At 45.6% G+C, this 19,572-nt stretch overlaps 1 protein-coding gene across 1 annotated transcript in view; it reads left to right on the forward strand.

Annotated features, from left to right (window-relative positions):
* The window catches only part of SLC35H1 (solute carrier family 35 member H1), a 125,406-nt gene extending 106,826 nt beyond the window's left edge, over positions 1-18,580 (forward strand). The window contains exon 10 of the mRNA XM_078651890.1: positions 15,894-18,580. Coding sequence (XP_078508016.1) covers positions 15,894-16,174 — 281 coding nt within the window. The 3' untranslated portion in view covers positions 16,175-18,580. The remainder of the gene's footprint in view (positions 1-15,893) is intronic.
* The last annotated feature ends 992 nt before the right edge of the window (positions 18,581-19,572 follow it).

Here is a 19,572-nt window from a genome sequence, read left to right on the forward strand (position 1 = left end):
CATAAGTTACTAGCAGCCCATCCCGACGTTGTCCGGAAAGGCTTTGCTAGAGTACTCACCAGCATCGCCGCTCCTCCCCCCACCTGCTTTGCCGCTTCTCCCCGTGCTGGGCACTCCAATGTTGGGTGTTGGTCCCGCGCCGCCGCTCCTCCCCGCATGTCGGGTGTGGGTCCCTTGCTCCTACCCCCAACAGCATCGCCGCACCCCCCCGCGCTGGGCACTCCGTGTAGGCTTTGCTAGAGTACTCACCAGCATCGCCGCTCCTCCCCCACCTGCTTTGCCGCTTCTCCCCGCGCTGGTCACTCCAATGTTGGGTGTCGGTCCCGCGCCGCCGCTCCTCCCCGCATGTCGGGTGTGGGTCCCTTGCTCCTCCCCCCCACCAGCATTGCCGCTCCTCCCCGCGCTGGGCACTCCGGGTAGGCTTTGCTAGAGTACTCACCAGCATAGCCACTCCTCCCCCCACCTGCTTTGCCGCTTCTCCCCGCGCTGGTCACTCCAATGTTGGGTGTCGGTCCCGCGCCGCCGCTCCTCCCCGCATGTCAGGTGTGGGTCCCTTGCTCCTCCCCCCCACCTGCTTTGCCGCTTCTCCCCGCGCTGGGCACTCCAATGTTGTGTTTCGGTCCCGCGCCGCCGCTCCTCCCCGCATGTCGGGTGTGGGTCCCTTGGTCCTTCCTGCGCTCCTGTCCGGACAGCAAACGGCGCATTGACGTGACGTCACACCCACACGCCATTGCTCCTCTCGCCGCGTGCAATCACTGTATGCATACGCCCATACAGACTACTTTTCCCCCTAACGTTCCCCCCCCCCCCCCCCCCCCCTCCTAATGTATATGGTGTGGTGCTCTATAGCCTATGTCCATCTCCTGGACCTCCCCTTTCCAACGCTGTATTGGGTGTTGTGATTGGTGGTGTACTTTTCGAGTTTACCTGGCTCAAAGGACACAGTTCTCTCTTTATAATAGTAGTATAGATTGCCGCTGAATAGTCCAGCTCAAAGTCTTACTTAGGTCCCAATAGCAAGAACTTTAAGGAACCCGGTCTTGTCCCCAACAGTTCTGCTCTTCTGACAAGTACTGATGTTCACGGGCTCCTCGATGGACAAGCAATGTATACGCTTCTAAACCTAGCAGTCCAACATTTATGCTGATGAGGAAACTGATGGCAAACGTAAATCCATCAAACTGTTTATTGCATTTAGGAAACTTCCTCTCCTAATATGAGAGACCAGTATCTTTGTAACGTGTTGCTGCTGTAGAGACACATGCTCAGCCTTCTCTTGTCATCTAATGTTTGACTAGGATATTTGCAAGTCATTTTTCTTCAAAGAATTCTCTTGAGTCACAAGATACTTGGTGACTCCTTATACGTGCATTGCACATGAGCACCACCTCTATTTTAGATAGTTTTTTTTCATCCACTTGGTTTTTTTATCAGTTTTATTTGGACATCGATCAGAGCAGAAAAAAACATACTACCGAGACCTCCTTAACACAGAGGATCAACAGATTTTTCACAGCTGGGCCGCTGGTCCGCTTTGAAGCCTGGGGCCCCAAAGCCTCTAATCAACAATTTTTCCTTCAAGAATGCACAGCTGGTGATAACACAGACTGTTTTAGCATTTCTGCTGCTGTAATGCCACACACCACTATTCTAACCACCACCAGGTGTGTAATTTGTGTCCGTCTTCTCCACACAACACCACCAAGTGTGAGGCCTGCCTGGCGTTTAGGTCCAAAAGACTCCCAGTCATTGAAGGGACAGGCGCTGGCCCATTATAAAATGTGAAGACATTCAACGGAGGACCCCATGAATATCTCCAGGAAAGAAACACCTAGCTACGAGGATGTGGATGAGACCGGGTCTTCGGACATTTCGTCTCTATAGGCTGTCTTCTACTCATACTCAGTTTGGATGAAGAGCAGGAACAATCCCACCTTGACTTCGAGGTAACACCACAGACCTTGGGCTTGGCAGACCCTCATACCAAACTCGCCAAAGTCCCACAAGGCAGAGCAGTTAGACCCTAAAAGTCGAGTCAACCCTTTGGAGCATTACAGGGCTCTGACTTGTCCAACTCATGAGAAGCCCACAGAGTAGGCACTCCCCGCACCCACAGGCTCTCAACATTCTGGACCAGCCGCAGAGCTAACATTTCAGCCTCCTCCATGCTGAAGCCTATACCATCCTCAAATGCCAACAGGCCCCAAGATCCCACCGGTACTGAAAGCCATCTCGGAGCAGACACTACTTTCTGCAAGGAAACACTGGGAGCCAAGACCTACCTCAGCACCGATATTGCTGACCTTGTAGGTGTCGCTTCTGAAGGCTAATCCTTCAATATCAAGGACCACCGGCTCCGAAAGCCCCTACAATTTGGAGCATCCAATCCTCCAGCAGCTTAAAGCAGAGCTCAATGCCCAGCAAAAGAGACTATACATACATCCTCCGATGGGAGAAATTGCTACGGAGCCACCACCCAAGGTGATTGTGACCCTCCAAGAGGAAACTGACCTTTAAAGAGACCTTGGCTTAATCACCAGCACTGCCTCCCAACAGTAAAAGAGGCACAAATAACAGGTCACCAGCCCAATCCACTTTGCCCCTTCCACTCCTCCCTGCCTCTTCTTCCTCCAGTCCCTCTTCTCTTTGAACACATAAGCAGAGAAGCCAGGTGAGGGAAGGAGAACCCTAGGATGATCTGCAGACCCTCCTGGGTGCCATGACTCAGATCTTTATTCTTCCAAATCCCTGGAAGCAGATGCAGCAGTTATTTCAACCACTGATGACTGAATACAGAGAGAGGGGAGAGGAAATTAAACATGGAGGGCAAGACTATCTTGACCATAGCTACATGTTATGCCTTCGATGCAGGAGATACTGCAGCACGAGGAATGATTACAGTGATCCACATTCACTACTGACAAGAATGGCTATGTATTTCGAGGTTTAAACCTGAGTTGCAACAACATGTACTTAATCTCACCTTTGATGGAGAGCATTTGTTTCGACCACCAGTTGACCAAATGTTACAGAAAGTTAAAGATGCTGATAAGGCTAAAACCATAGGAACTTCATGTGCCACTAGTCAAAAAGGGTCTTTTCCCAGACAACAATATCGTTCAGGTTCTAAGACCATTTCCCTGCGTGCAAACTCTTGCCAAAGGCAACAGCAGCCCTATCAGCCCTGGACCTCTAGAAGTTACACACCAGGGGGCTTAGAGATAATAACAACACTCAAAGTAGGTTCCAGTAAATAAGGCTCTACTACTATAAAACATTGACCCCATACAATTCCCACCCAACCACATAACATCTATTGAAAAATAAGTAAAGATTTCCTGCTAGAATGGCAAGAGGTTACCTCGGACAAATTGGTTTTAGCCATAGTTCAATACTGTTACTCCCATTTCCCTCCCACCTCACACATCAGAAAGAACTACATTCACCTTCTACAGGAAGAACAAGCCATCCTACAAAAAGGGGCCATTAAACATGTCCCCTCACGATATCAACGAAAGGGTGTTTACTCCATGTACTTTCTCAGCCCTAAAAAGGGCGGGTCCCTCTGACCTATTCTGTCTCAACCAATGCATAGTGTTGAATACTTCCACACGTTAACCCTTCAGGACGTTATACCTTTCCTACAGCAAGGGGACTTCATGGCAGCATTGGACCTGAAGGATACATATTTCAATATCCCAGCACAAACAGGCCACCAACTTTATCTGTGCTTCGTTATAATTGGTCAGCGTTGCCAATTCAAGGTCTTATCATTCAGCGTGAGCACAGCTCGAAGTTTCTTTACCAAATGCTCAACGGTGATCACAGCACATTTAGGACAAGGGGGCATTCACATTTTCCCCTATCTGGATGACTGGCTAATCAAGAGCTCAAGGTAGTGACAATACCTTTTATATCTCTATTACACACTTTGGATTCTCCATCAAAATCACTAAGTCAAATCTCATCCCTCTGTTGATTTGCCCTTTCTAGGGCCAACTCTCCATGTAGTGGCAGGCAAAGCCTCCCCCAGTTAACAGGGCCATGTATTTCCAACACCTTATCCCTCTTTTTCATCCAAATCGTCATTTATCAGTCAGAACATTTATACAACTTATCTGCATAATGGCTTTTTTTATCGCCCATAGTGCCCCATGCCAGGCAGCACATGCATTCGTTTCAACAGTGCCTAGCTGCACAATGGTCCTGTTGCAGGACCGGCCTTTGAAAGAAACTTTACTGCGGGTTACATCCAGCATTGGAAAACTTCCGGAACTTATCGGCCAGAGTCGCGAGTTCCGGAAGCCCGCAAGTGTAACCAGGCTTGCCTGAACAACGCATTTGACTTAATCACATAAATGCGTGGTTAAGGCAAATGCATTCTAGTGTTCGGAATGGGCAGGGATTTGAAAGAGGTGCGTCGTAACAGGAAGCGGACATGAACAGGCAAGTGGGGCTGGGACTGGGGCCAGGTCTGGGGGTCGCTTTTGGTGTATTGTTCTAGACTTGTTTGACACAATCAAATCCTCACAATTGAACGTATTCACATAACCTATGAAGTGCTCTGATACTTTTGGGTCCAACTAGCGCTATATAAAACTTAAAAAATAAATAAAATACATTAAAAAACAAGCATTTGCAATGCAATAGGTCTCGCATTTACGCGAGTTTGAGCTATTGGCATTGTAAATGACAATGCCTCCTATTTATGTTTTTGTTTTTTAAAACATTAATAAAACACATTATCCTTACAATGCCAATAGCTTAAACTTGCATAAATGCAAGACCTATTGCATTCTAAATGCTTGTGTCTATGGTTTACACACAGCTGCACGTGCGTACGTTGCTTCTCAAGGTGCCATCTTAAAATCAGGCAAAATGTTTCCTGATGGCTGCAACCCTCCAAACCATACGACATAACAAAGACATGGCACACTTTCGCCTTAAAGGAAGCATAAAGCCCATGCAGGCGAATGGGCCCCCAGGGGGACTGGGCAAGAGCCAATGTCCCCCTGGGGTATTTCGCGCGAGGGACGACCTCACGCGACCTGATTGGGAGGCGGGCGGGCGGGCGGGCGGGAGGGGCTGGGTCCAGGTGCAGGGAGGGAGAGTTGACGTCACTCTGAGCGAGTGAAGGAGCGGTGGTGTCGTGTTTGACAGGAGCAGCTGTGAGGTATTCCTGTCAGCGCGGCCAACTGTTTTTGTAGCTATTTTTTCGACGTCATCTTGTCATCGGACGAATTATGGCTGCTGACGAAATTGCCAGAGAGGCAATTCGAGCGCTGGTGGCGGTGGGACGTAGTGATTTGTTACGTCCTGGAGCTGTGGTGGAAACTTCGGTCGCCATGAAGCGTCCTCGTCGCCTGGCAGCGGAGGGAGTCGTGCGCGCTGTTGCCGCCTGCAGGTCTGTGGCAGGTAATTTCCCTGAGGCTGCGTGTGGTGAAAAGGTGCCAGCTGTGCGTGCTAGGAGAGCGCGTTCGGTGAGCAGAGGAGGCCGAGGGAAGAAGCCCCCACCCCTGCGCTCAGCGTCGGCTCCATGTGGGGTGAAAGGAGGTCGAGTGGTTTTTCCCCACAAGCCAAGAAACGGTTTGGACGGCGCGGAGGCAGAGTCAGCGGTGCGTTTGACACGCGTGTGTCCCATTTGCAGTTGTATGAAAGGACTGATGGCAGATGACGGACTGGACATCGAGTCACAGGCGCCAGAGGTGTCAATGGTGCATTCAAACAAGGCAGTGTCAAAGGATATGCCTCAAAGGTCAGAAGGTGTTTCAACGGTCAGCAGTAGAATAGAAATAGCGCCTCAAGTTTCATTCGAAGGCCAGAAGAATAATTTAGTTGATTATTCAAGTGATAGCGAGGAGGATGAATACTGACATTTAAGAGCTGGAGAAGGTGAAGATTACTTGGGCGGTGAGCAAGAGTCGGCTGACCTAATGCAGCAGAATGAGTTCATGGACTGCCAAGACATTGTGGCGCCTCAGCCTAGAGGTCCCCCGAAGCAATTTATTGACGCGGATGTAGTGGAGGATGCCTCATATTCTACGTGTATCATACAGGATTATCAAGTAGTGGGGGGTGCTGATTGGAATCAGCGAGTTGGGGATTACAGGAGAGGGAGGGGGGGAACGGGGTGGCAGAGGTTTTGGGGGGCAAGTCATGGGAGGTGGTGCATTGTTTCCGGAATCTAGGCCTCCGCCTAGGTATCCTCAGGCGGATTTTGACTCGGGAGCCGGGCCTCAGCAGGGCCAATGGGTTTGGGTTGAGCACGCTGAGATGCCACTGAAACAAGGGTCGGATACCTCAGCTCACCAGGTAACAGGTAGGTATGGGGCGGTTCCTCGTTGGAGCAGCGGGAACTTTATGGAGGCTTCAGTTTGTGCTCCGGATGTGCAGAGTTCTTTTTCTCAAACGGCGAAGCAAAGTGCGGCTTTTGGGGCTGGGGTAGTTTCGAGAATCGGATCTGGTGCGGATTTTAGGCCTGCGACTAGACGCTTTACACGGAGGCCTGAGTCTGAGGTATGTTATCAGGATATTAATGTGGCATCTGGCACTAGGCCAGGTACAAGTTTTGAAATTGCTGAATTTGGAAATGTACATGAGTATGATGATGAAGATTTTGATAAAGAAAATGACATATATTCAAGAAGTGGGGTGTTTTCTGAAGTGGAGGGTGGTTTGGGTGGACGGGCGTCTGGTGGGAGGGGGGTAGGCCAATTAATCTCTGCCAGTGTATTTCGGAGACCTGGAGCGGTTCTCTCACCGGCACATAGGCACCATGGCGGACATCATCAGCGTGATGGTCTTGAAGAATTTTGTTAACGAGCTTCACAGCTACCAGCAGGTAAGGCAGACTGGTGGGCTGCGTGGACACGGCCGTTGGCAGGTGGTTCAGGTGTTGCGCCTGTCGAGGGTGGAAATGGGGTATTGGCGAAAGGTCAGGAGTTGGGTGCAAGGGCAGAGGGGAGGCCACAGTCCACTTCAGGGCCTGGAGGGCAGAAGGACAAAGAGGGAGGAGGGAGTCCTGTTTTATCAGTAGCTAGTTCAGTGCACAGTGAAAATCCGAGAATTAGCAGTACAAAATTGCCATATATGGGGGTGGCTATGCCCTTGGGTATCCATTTGTCCCAGAGAACTAGGCAGAGAATTTGGAGCCACGATTATGTGGATATTTTTCGCCTTCTGCATAGAGATTTACAAGCCAGGGAAGGGTCTAAGGAGGAGGAGTTGGAGTTGTCTCGCCGCCCCAAAGTGCTGAAAACAATTGAGAATTGGACAGCCGCATTCCTTATTTATGGCAGTGTTTATTGTGAGCGTTACCCTGAAAGGGCGGTTTCACTGTTTAAATACATTGATATCAACAGAAGGGTGCATTTACAGGCGGGAGGATATGCTTGGTTGAATTACGACGAGGAGTTTCAGGCGAGGGTGAGTTTATTTAATGATAAACCGTGGGGAGAAGTTGATCAAGAGTTGTGGTTGCAATGGTTGTCAGGACATTTGGCTTCTAACACAATTCATACGGCCAGTGGTTTACCAATAACTTATCGGCCCTTTTCACAGCGTCCCGCCACAATGGGGGCGGGTGGTTTTGGAAGGGGTCAGTTGCCTACAACAGGAGCTTGTTGGGGTTTCAATAGAGGTTCCTGTGTGCGTCAATACTGTAAGTTCAAACATGAATGCGCACAGTGTGGCGGTAGACATGCCATCTTTCAGTGCTTTCCTAACCAGCAATTCGGAGACCATGGGAGGGGGCAGAGGGGGCGTGGGGCATTGCCACCTCTTATTCCAAAAGGCTCCTACCCCAATTAAGTTGCAAGCGATGATGCGCTACCTGGAGATTTACACGGACACTGAAGCGGCAGTTAAGTTGATTTGGGGTTTTCGGCTGGGCTTTCGAATTGGCTATCAAGATCCTAGAGTATTGCGCTGGGCGGATAACCTCAGATCGGCGAAGGAATTGCCTACGGTGGTGCGTAGTAAGTTGCAAAAGGAGTTGGACTTAGGTAGAATAGTTGGACCTTTTTCACACTGCCCCTTGCCAAATTTGATGGTGTCACCTCTTGGCGTTATTCCGAAGAAGGCCCAAGGAGAGTTTAGGCTTATTCATCATCTGTCTTGGCCGGAAGGGCAGTCAGTAAATGACTTTATCTCGACGAATGACTCGGCTGTGTCATACTCGTCAGTTGACAATGCTTTACAGATGGTTCGCAAGGCTGGGGCAGGAGCAGACCTAGCAAAATGCGATATTCAGGCAGCTTTTCGTCTTTTACCCATACATCCAGTGGATTTTGAGTTACTGGGTATGTATTTTGAGGAAGCATACTATGTGGACCGTGTGTTACCCATGGGTTGTGCTATTTCCTGCTCACTATTTGAAACATTTAGCAAATTTTTGGAGTGGTGTGTCATTCGGCGATCAGAGCATGCAGCAGTCTGTCACTACTTAGATGATTTTTTGTTTGTGGGGGAGGCTGGTACTGACCAATGTTCTAAGGTTTTGGCCTGTTTTCAGGATATGGCACGCAAATTTGGTGTGCCATTGGCGGAGGACAAGACGGAAGGACCGACAAAAACATTGGTCTTTTTGGGTATAGAGATTGATACCACAGCAATGGTGGCTCGCTGGCCTTTGGCTAAAGTGCAAGAGATTAGGCTTTTTCTTCAAGAACTGATTGGTGCTAGGAAAGTACAACTGCGTCAGGTCCAGAGGCTTCTGGGTTACCTGACTTTTGCATGCAGAGTAGTTAGAGCAGGTAGGACCTTTTGCAGGCGCTTGGGTTTTGCTATGGCGGGGGCCGAATTGCCACATCATCACATACGTTTGACAAACAAAATCAAGGAGGATTTGCTTATATGGTTGAGATTTTTGGAGGAGTTCAATGGAGTGTCTGTAAATTTTGTGGATGAAGACACGGTATGGCAAGTACAAATTTTCTCAGATGCTTCTGGAGCCATGGGTTTTGGGTTGTTCTGGGAAGGAAGGTGGTGTGCGGAGCTGTGGCTGCCACATTGGTTGGAACAAGGTCGTAGCATCGCCTTTTTAGAATTTTTTCCACTATTGGTTGCGCTGCATGTCTGGGGTGAGGAATTCAAGGATCGCTGTGTTTTGTTTCATATAGATAACATGGCAGTGGTGAGTCTGGTCAATGGGCAACGGGCAAAGGATGTGAGGGTCCTACAATTGTTGAGGGCGTTTATGTTGCGCATCCTTCAGTTGAATATTGTTTTTAAGGCAAAGCACATTCCTGGGGTGAACAACTCAATTGCGGACGCTTTATCTCGTTGCCAGTGGCAGAGGTTTCGGGAGCTGGCACCCAGAGCAGACAGACACAAGACAGCGATCCCTTCGAGCATATGGGACCTGGGGGACTGAGCATTGCGGAGCTGGTTGAGCAGTCGTTAGCGGACGCAACGAGACGAAGTTACCAGCAGGCGTGGTCTGGCTTTCTAGGCTATGCGTTGCAGCGCGGGATGGACGGAACAGCGGTGCAAAATGAACAGTTTGTGTTGGAGTTTGTGTTATATTTGATGGATAAGGGTTTGTCCCACACGACGATTTCAGGCAAGTTGGCGGGTATTTCATTTTATAGCCAGATGTTGTTGGGACTAGAGGTTCGGATGGGTTTCCTGTTGCGAAAAATGTTGAAAGGCTTTGGCAAAACCACTTGGCATGCTAAACAGTTGAGGGATCCCATTACTTTTGATTTGTTACAAAAACCTTTAGGTGTCCTGCCAGTTTGTTGTTATAACGAATGGGAATTGTTTCGTTTTAGGCTATTTATGATATGGTTGTTTTTTGGAGCTTTTCGCATCTCTGAATTGCTGGGGTTGCGAAATCAGGTGGGGATCCAGACATCGGATATTCAGGTGCTGGGAGGAGGAATTTTACAGATTAAGTTGAGGCAGTCAAAGACAGACCAAAAGGGAAGTGGGATGTTGGTGAGATTGGGAAGGAATGGGGTGGTGGGATGTTGCCCGGTGGGGGAGTGGGAAGCATTTGTTAAGTCTTCAGTTTTTCAGGAAGGAATGATATTTTGCCATAAGCAGAAAGACCAGTTGACTAGTTTCCAGTTTTTGGCAGTCCTGAGAAAAACTTTGGCATTGGTGGGGGAAAACCCAAAAAGTTTTGGTACGCATTCTTTTAGAATAGGTGCGGCTACAGAAGCTGCTAGGTTGGGTTGGGGGAAGGAGGATTTGCAGCAATTAGGGAGATGGAAATCTAATTGTTGCTACAGATATGTCAGATTGTAATGTCAAAGGTTATAGTGTATAGTATTAATGTTAGTTTTTGTATCACAGGTCGAGTTGCGGATTTCCCTCGCAAAAAGAGGACTTGGATTGTTGGTCATTCCATAGTTAAGTGGGCAGCAATTTTTGCTGAGCAGCAGATTTGCGGACGAGGTCTTGGTTTGTATAGCAATGACCATGAGGTGGTATGGAAGGGTGTGGGGGGAATGAAATGGAAGGAGTTATTTCCTTCGCTATCCAAGCTGGCTGCGGCTTGGGGTATTCCAGATTTGTTAATACTGCACTTGGGCGAAAACGATCTGGTGGACTTGTCTGGATTAACGTTTATTAAACAAATGAAACTGGATTTAGCGGTAATCAAAGACAAGTGGGTGGGTACTCGGGTAGTTTGGACAGAATTTTTGTACAGAAGTCAATGGAGAGGTGCCAGGGTACATGCGGCTGTTGAACGAGCTCGCCGCAAAGTGAACAGAGCTTTAAAAACTTTCTGCACAGCAATGGGTATCACGGTGCTGGCTCACGAGCATTTTAACAGTGAAATGCTGCATTTGTTGAGAAGTGATGGTGTACACCTCTCACAGATGGGCCAATCATATTATCTCATGGAACTGCGGGATGCATTGGCTAAATTGTGGTGTGTGGACTTATGGTGCTCACAGAAAGACATATGAAAAAAACAAAAAAAACAAATGAGAAGAGAGCTTCAGTCGCATGAGGTCCAATGTCAGATCGAGTGGGTCATTTGGGTTGGGATGAAGTTTGGGTGGGGCAGGAAAACTCTGAAGGTTTTCCTGGGTGGCGTGTTTTAAGGGATAGGATAATCTAGAGCGGATTCATCCTTTTTCTAGGGGGAGGGGTTGGGAGGGTAGGTGGGAAAGAAAAGGAAAGATGGCAAGTATACTGATGGTTATGGAAAACAAGTTATGGATCGTTGCAAAGAATAAACCATTGGGGAAAGGAAATGTATACAATGGAAAAGGTTTTGGGGAAAATAATGCAAGGTATTGTTGGGAAAAAAGTTAATGTTGCGGGGTCTGTCTTTGGCTGTTCTTGTTTTAAAGGTGACCTTTTATGCTAATATCAGAGTTGGTGTGAGAGTCCTTATTTGCGCGAAAAGACCTGTAAAGGCATGATCTATTCAAGTATCGACATGGAGGAAGAAGGCACACACAGCGGGCGGGCTGCGGGTACGGGGAGGAGAAGGCATAACTGGAGGCAGGGGGGGGGGGTAAAGAAGGCACCAAAGCACGTCTTACCAGCAGTAAGAGAAAGTGAGCGTGTTTATGCTATGAAGATAACAAAAGCCGATAGCAAGTTAGGCGGCACCATAATTAATAAAAAAATAACGTGGCGAGATAACCCAGCAATACAAAAACTAGTTTTAAATAATTTATTATTGTGCTGCCTAACTTGCGATTGGCTTTTGTAATCTTCATGCAAGAAACGCGATCTAAGGTTACAAAAGCCGATTAGGCTGTTTTCTTGTGCTTATTATTTATGCAAAATAAAACAGCATAAACACGATCTAAGGTTACAAAGCCTGATTGCAAGTTAGGCGGTACAATAATAAATACAAATAAAGTTGAGAAATAACACAGATATAAAGTACAATGCAAGTTACAAAGCAAAATAAAACAGCACAAATGACAACAACAAAAAAACTTACAGCTGAGGCTACCGCAATGTTAAACCAGCAGTCACATTGTGAATAATAAAAAAAGTGCTTACCCAGTAATTTAAGAAGAACGAATGACAAAGGTAGCTATGTCAAAGTTTTTAAAATTCTTTATCCATGTCCCACCTTTGTGTCAGTAGGCTGTCCAGGAGGCTATCAAGTTTGCTAGATGCTAGAATGTTGAGGGCATTCTGGAAGCTGATGGTAGGGTGAATGTTTTATAGACCGGGTGATTGGAATAATTTGATTTCGAGTCGGCAACGCTTTTGTGTTTTTTTCAGCTTAAACAGATCAAAAATTTCTATAAATTAAGCAACGCGTAGTGGAAGGGTCACCTCAATAGTTTACTGACTAAATTTCAATTACCTAGTGCTGTAGCTGAGTGTTAAACTGTTACTATTGTAGTGGTACCTCTGCCCAGAGACTGGTAACATATGTAAAAATAGACAAAATAATGCAGTATTACTGTCTAATAATGTGCCTTTTTTTTGCAGCATAATTTTGTTAGCTCCATAATTTAGTGACGCCTGCCTCATAATTTGGTCCTCCCCTGTTGCATAATTCTGTGTGTAATAAAACTAATTTAACAGATCAGCAAATTAAGGACCATTGAGATGGGTTACAGAAATGCCAATTTCCAGTGCAACGAAATTTCTGAAATATTAGGATAGGTGTTATTTTCAACAGTTCTTTCTCTAGTTTCTGTAGTACACACCCGTAGCCCCCAACACTGGATTTTGTGAGAGTACATTTACCTGTCTGTACTTGGTCTCTCTATTGCTACAGCTTCTTGAACAGGTGCCAGCCCACCTTTACCTCTATGCCCATTGGTCGACCTCCGTATCTGTTTCTCCTCCTTCCCCGGCCGGTGAGCATTTATCCCCTGATAACAGAAGTGTGCTCGGCCACAAAGCGTGTTAGTCACGCTGCTTGATTGCCCTTTGTGCGCAGTGGGCAGCCCTGCTCCCGCAAGGCCATCTGGGGCGCCGCCCTCATTAGGGACTTAATGGTCATGGGGCCGGCAAGTGTAGGACACCTAAAGGTGGAAAGGAAAGACACAGAGGGAGTCAAAATCTAGCAACTTCCAAGAGCACCTGAAATGACGAGTGACATTGGGAGACAGCTGGCAATCTGTGGAAGTCACTCGGTGTGTCAGCAGGGGGTACCGCTCAAGGTCTGTAATTCCCGGATCCAGCTAATTACCGTCATCACCAGGGCTGCATTCCTCTCTATTTTTCTGCTTATTGTACCCGCTAACTCTCACCTACATTACAGAGTAGCTGCCTGCCACATTCTTGTGTCGCGGTGTAATTCGCATATCTGGGAACGTTTAAACTGTTGTTCTAATGAAGGGATGGCCTGTACCATGTGGTGGGGCAGAAGGAAGAGTGCACAGGGCCTGTTTCTGACCTTCTTTTGGCATAGTCCAGTCTTATTCCCAATACCCTTTGCTCCCCCCCTCTGTTCTTCTATGGCTCCATGAAACGGCAGCCTTCTCTTCTCATCAGTTCATGACTTTAAATGTGCTCCCCCCTTCTCTTCACTGGCCCCTTATCTCTCTTATCACCTCCACCCTGTGCTCTGTCACGCCTCCATCAACTGTAGGTGCACGTGTCCCCATCACCCTGTACACGCCCACCCCGCCATAATGCACATGTATCTCTTCCCCACCATGACGCACGTGTCTCCATCGCTCTCCCACCCCCACCATAATGCAGCTCCTGCGGCGCCGACACACATGTCTGCACGCCACATTCACACGGATCTCCACCCCTCCCAGGCACCCCATGTCCCCAACTACAAACACACTCCTAGAAGTCTCCAGCGCCCAGAGCCTCCAGCCCTCCACTGGTGAGAGCCAACACTCCAACCAGGCTCCATTAGTGACTGATACCTGATCTTGTTAGCTTAGTGACAAACACACATGAGTTTTTATTTAACGTAGTCAAAATGTGTAATATTTGTTGTAAAACTATATTTTTGTGAGCATTTTTGTTGTACCTTAGTACCCTACACCGTGATAGGCAGAGAAAGCAGAAGAGCGCGTGCTTGTGAAATGACGTAATACAAGTATTTATCTAAGCAGCCTCTTACGCAAGGTGAGCTCTGGGTGACGTTTACTCCTACTGTGTGACTAGTGTGGGTGTTTATTGATGATCCCTAATAAAGTATAATGTTAACAATCTCAGCAAAGCTAATTCCACCGATCACCACACGCTGAATATCGATGATAGTAACATAATATATAGTACCAAATGGAAAAAAAACACGTAACATCAAAGAGGCAGACTGAAGCGAGTGGAGGAGAAAATATAAGTAGGAGCAGGCAATGGAAAAGCGAAGAGAAAAATAAGCTTACGGGGGAGGAAAGAAAGTGAAAGCGCGTCGTGCGCGCGTTCTGCTAAAACGCTGGCATTGAAGAGACGGGCGGGGAACTGAACTGTGTAGAATGCAACAAAGCAGCTCGCTGTGCTCACACATTGTACACGTGCATGTCTTCTGTCCTGGCGCGTGCACATGCCCTGTCCGGGCAGGCAGCGGAACAAAGACAGGGAGGGAACCAAACATGCTTCCCTCCCAATAGAAAGCATGGATTTGGCAGGCGCTCCAATAAGAAGCATGGGTGGAGCTTCCACCCTCGCTTCGCAAGCTAAAGCGACAATAGATAATGCCAGGAGCGTGCAGCGGATGCGCAGCGTCGCTAGACGAGACCCAAAAAGGGTAATTCCAGTGTTATCCTATGGGAGAGGTAGACCTTGCAGTAGTGAAAAAACGAATGCAAGAATCTGTTACTACCAGGACATGTAAAACTTAAACGTATATGTCCTACCTTTTAAATATATTAAACATTTTTCTTTGGTCTGTCCAGGGCCTACCCTAGGGGTGACTTGGATGTAATAAAATGGATGATTTGGGCTGGAAAAACGCTTATTTTGCACGGTTGACAAGTCATTTGAAAACTACTCTACTACAGGCTGCAATGGTAGACCTGAGATATTTTTAAAGGGCTCACTAGTAGCATTTAATATACGGGCCCTGGGCACAGGTAGTCCAACTTCACTAGGGACTTACAAGTAAATTAAATATGACAATTGCATATGAGCCAATTCTACCATGTTTTAAGGAGAAAGCACAAGGGTTTTATGCACTTTGCCACTGCTAACCAGTGCTTGAGTCCTAAGGCCAGCAACAACAAAGTCAGCAAAAATGGAGGGGTGAAGGCCAAAAGTCTAGGGATGACCCTGAAGACCAGGGCAAAATGTAACAGTGAGTGGTTATAAATAAACTTTTCCTTGGAAAGAAATTCCGACATCACCGTTTACAGTCACAACCAATTCTGACTTTATGTATCAGGGGAGAATTCCCTTGCTAGAGAAATATTTCAGAGGTAAGTAGCCATTCCTTCTGGTGGATGTAGCCCAGAGAATATATTAGTGGGACAAGATTATGGAAGTAGCTGTCCATGTGCAGGACACAGTGCAACCTGAACAGGCGCTCTCATGTTTTATTTGCTTGCCTTCAGTATATGACAGGCTGACAATTAGATTTCCGTAAAGAATGGTGGTTCACCCAACCAATGGGTTCTATGACTTCCACTTCTATTTTTCCTTCATGCTTGCCTCATACAGTGTAAGTAAACCAGGCACTCTAAACTACACATAGGAGGCTTCTCATGGAACCCAAATGAATAATCGCATCAAATGTTGTTCATTGGTTGTTTATGATCACTGTTACTATGCCTTTGTTTCCATGATTTGGGGTTCTCCACCTAATCACAGTTTTATTTTAAGATCTGAAAGCAATTACTTTTCTGTATGCTCAAATGTAATGGAAAGTTAAATTTTCTGATACATGCTTTGAGATCTGTCCAGTTTCTATGTCCTTTCCCTCCCACGGCAAAATGTCGGCTACATGTCTGTCTTCTTTTCTCATGTTTTGTGACTCACCAGCTGTTTCTCTTAATCCAAAGGTGAGAAATTGCCCCTGACGTATAGAACTACCAACTCAGACTCTGGAATGGAGATGCTGCTACACCATAGAGTGAACGATGAAACCGAATCCTCTGGAGAAGAACAGATGGAAGAGTCCAGCATAAAAGAGGCAGGGACTGGAGTGAAGCAAATATCCAACAGAACAACCACCACCTCTGCAAGTCCATCCTCAGACAGATTGGAATCTGAGTTTAATACATGGACAAATGACAGCAAATGGGATTTCAGTAGTGAGGAGGACAATGACAGTCCTAGATAGGTGCAAGTCTTTAAGGTGTTTTGTTCTTCACTGGCATCTGCTGTCACCATCTCTCACCCAGGTTCTGTACTGAGATGTGGCTGGCATGGAGCTTGTACGGCATCAGATCGCGGACCATGCTGATTGTTGGCCAAGCCCTGCTTTATTCGATGACCCGTTTCTGACATTCCTTTAGCTTGTCAGTAATTGGTTCCGAACAGTATAAGTAGCTATAAATATCTGTGCTGTGAGAGTCTCCTTACATCGTAGATACATTCTTGCTAATAGTAGGTCTAGTGTAAACAGTCTACGATGAAGAAGCTACGGGAGAACATCAGGAGAACCTCTTGGTTCCTACAGTTGAAAAGTTCTATTATGAGAAGGTACTTTGTACCACAAGAAGCAATAAGACACCGATGTTCTCTGTTATTGATGCATTGGATAAAACTATTTCCGGCTACTTTTGTAGGCCTTGCCCGGCCAAATCAGTGTGGGTACATGCTAGCAATTGAGTATCACTAGCCTTGTGACATGGCCCAAACATAGAACGAGTGATTACTTTTTGGAAAAGCAATCATAGACTTGGCATTCACAGGAAGCCTTAGATTCTTGATTGGAGCAGGCAGGGCCATCACAGAGCAATGAAGGAGGAATGCTGTGTTCACACTCAGACAGGCTTTCTTGCACTGGAAGGCTGCCTTTTTAACTTTGGCAGCAATAACTTGATTACCCGCTGATTCCTTGCTCTTTACTTTTAGTGATAATCCACTGATGAAGTGAAGGCCCTAAAGTGTTCAGGAAACAACATGGGTACAGTAGTACAGACCGGTTAAAAAAACGTTATTGTCAAAATAGATGCATAAATGGTTACCAACACTCAGTGATGCTCCTCATTCGTTATTGAGGTGTAAACCATCCACTGATGAAGCAAAACTAAAATTCCATTTTCTTTTTTTTTTTTTTTTTTTTTTATGTGTGCCTCAAACAATGCGGGTACTGGAGTACACCTGTCAGTACTGAAGAATAAATATAATTTGGGTATAAAATTATTTTCTTGTAAAAAATTGGTAAACCTATAAAAAATAATTTAAATTATTTCTAAAACATAATTGCCTTGCGTTTATTCGTGTGCCGCTAACAAAATTAGATATGAAGCTAAAATAGACAATGGTAATCATTTCCTCTGAATTCTCCCTTCTGCAGTAACCCGTTTTTTTCCGAAAACGTTTGCTGTTTGGATTTGAGTCTCTACCGTCCCTTGCCAGCTTTCTGCCTTCCACACACATTGGTGTTGCTTCTACAAGCCAGTCTGTAAGATACACAGAGATCTGGGAGCTAGCTTGGGAGCTAACCAAAATGTTGGGAGTAAGCTCAAGAGCGACACAAACTGCGAGTATACATGATGAACTAAGATACAAACCAAAAAAAGACCGTAACAACTGTTGGAAATTGGAATTTATTACCTGAATCCTAGTAAAAATTAGAATCTGTGCAAGGCTAAAGGGCCCGTTGAGCTAAATTACATAGAGCAACTATCTTTAATTATTATTAAATGGCTATTTATAGAAGTATAAACCTCTGCGCGAAAGAGTGTTGCAACACTACAGAACACTAACATTTACTGTGATGTGTACAGTATTAACTGTTAAATGGGAAGGTGCCAAATATGAACAAATTTCATGTGTCAAGTGCAAGCTTTTCAGCTTTTTCCAAACAAAATTTGAAAAACCCATTTTCCACAATTTTTGTATGCTTTGCCTGGCCAAAGCAAAGTATGTAACAGCAAACTGATCATTTACTAACCCCTTGTGACATGGCCCAAATGTAGTAACAGTTTGGAAAAGCAATTCTAGACTTGGCATTCACAGAAAGCTTTAGACTCTTGGTTAGACCAGGCAGAGGTAAAAAAACAAAAAAAGCTGAAGTGAAGGAGGAACCTTGTGTTCACACTCAGCCAGGCTTTCTTGTACAGGAAGGCTGCCTTTTAAACTTTGGCAGCAATAACTTAATTACCTGCTGACTCCTTGGTCTTTACTTTTAGTGATAATCCGCTGACGAAGTGAAGGCCCAAAAGTGTTCAGGAAACAACAGGCGTAAGTTTGTACAGACCTGTTGTTTTTTTGTTTTCATTGTCCTAATAGTTGCATAAATGGTTACCAACACACAGTGTTGCTGCTCATTCGTTATTGAGGTGCAAACGATCCACTGATGAAGCAAAACTGATTCACTCAAATGATTTTTTTTTAATTTTACCTCAAACAATACGGGTTCTGGAGTACACCTGTCAATACTGAAGAATACATATAATTTTGCTTAGAAATCATTTGGTTGTGGCAAGAAATTGATAAACTATAAAATGACTGCTATGACATAATTGCCTTGTGATAATGGTGCGCCGCTAACAATAAAATTAGATATGAAGCTAAAGAGACCATGGTAATCATTTCCTCTGATTTCTTCCTTCTGCAGTAATCAATTTTTTTGTTTAAAAAATACTTGCCGTTTGGATTTGAGTTTCTACCATCCCTCGCCAGCTTTCTCCGTTCCACACACATTGGTGTTGCTTCTACAATCCAGTCTGTAAGATACACATAGATCTGGGAGCTAGCTTCAGAGTTAAGCAAAATTGTGGGAGGAAGCTCAAGAGTGACACAAACTGCGAGTATACATGATGGACTAAGATACCAACCAAATAAGACCCTAACAACTGTTGGAAATTGGAATTTATTACTTAAATCCTAGTAAAATCTATGCAAGGCTAAAGGGTCCTTTGAACTAAATTAGATTGATTGAGCAACTATTTATAATCATTATTAAGTGTCTATTTGTTAAAGTACAAACATTCTCACAAAGAGTTTTGCAACACTACAGAACAGTCACATTTACTTTATGTACAGTGTTGACTGCTAAATGTGAATGTGCCAAATATGAACAAATTTCACTTGCCTAGTGTCCGCTTTTCAAAAACAAAATTTGAAAGACCTATTTGCAGCTATTTTTGAATGTCTTACCTGTCCAAAGCAAATATTTTGTGCAAACTGAGCATTCACTAGGCCCTTGTGATATAGCCCAAATGCAGTGACATTATCGAGAAGCAATTGTAGACTTGGCATTCACAGAAAGCTTTAGACTATTGGTTAGACCTGGCAGAGGTATAAAAAGAAAATTGAGAAGTGAAGGAGGAACCCTGTGTTCACACTCAGCCAGGCTTTCTTGCACTATGGTACTCTTTTAACTGATAGAAATAAAGTGATTACCTGCTGATTCCTTTATCTTTGTGATGATCTACTGATGAAGTGAGTCCATAGATCCTTCTGGAAACAATATGGGCACAGTAGTACAGATCTGTTTTTTTTCCATTTTCAGAATAAGTGCATAAATGGTTACTACACAAGACAACGACTCATTTCTTATTGAAG

Source organism: Lissotriton helveticus, chromosome 7 (assembly GCF_964261635.1).
Source record: "Lissotriton helveticus chromosome 7, aLisHel1.1, whole genome shotgun sequence".
Taxonomy (NCBI): domain Eukaryota; kingdom Metazoa; phylum Chordata; class Amphibia; order Caudata; family Salamandridae; genus Lissotriton; species Lissotriton helveticus.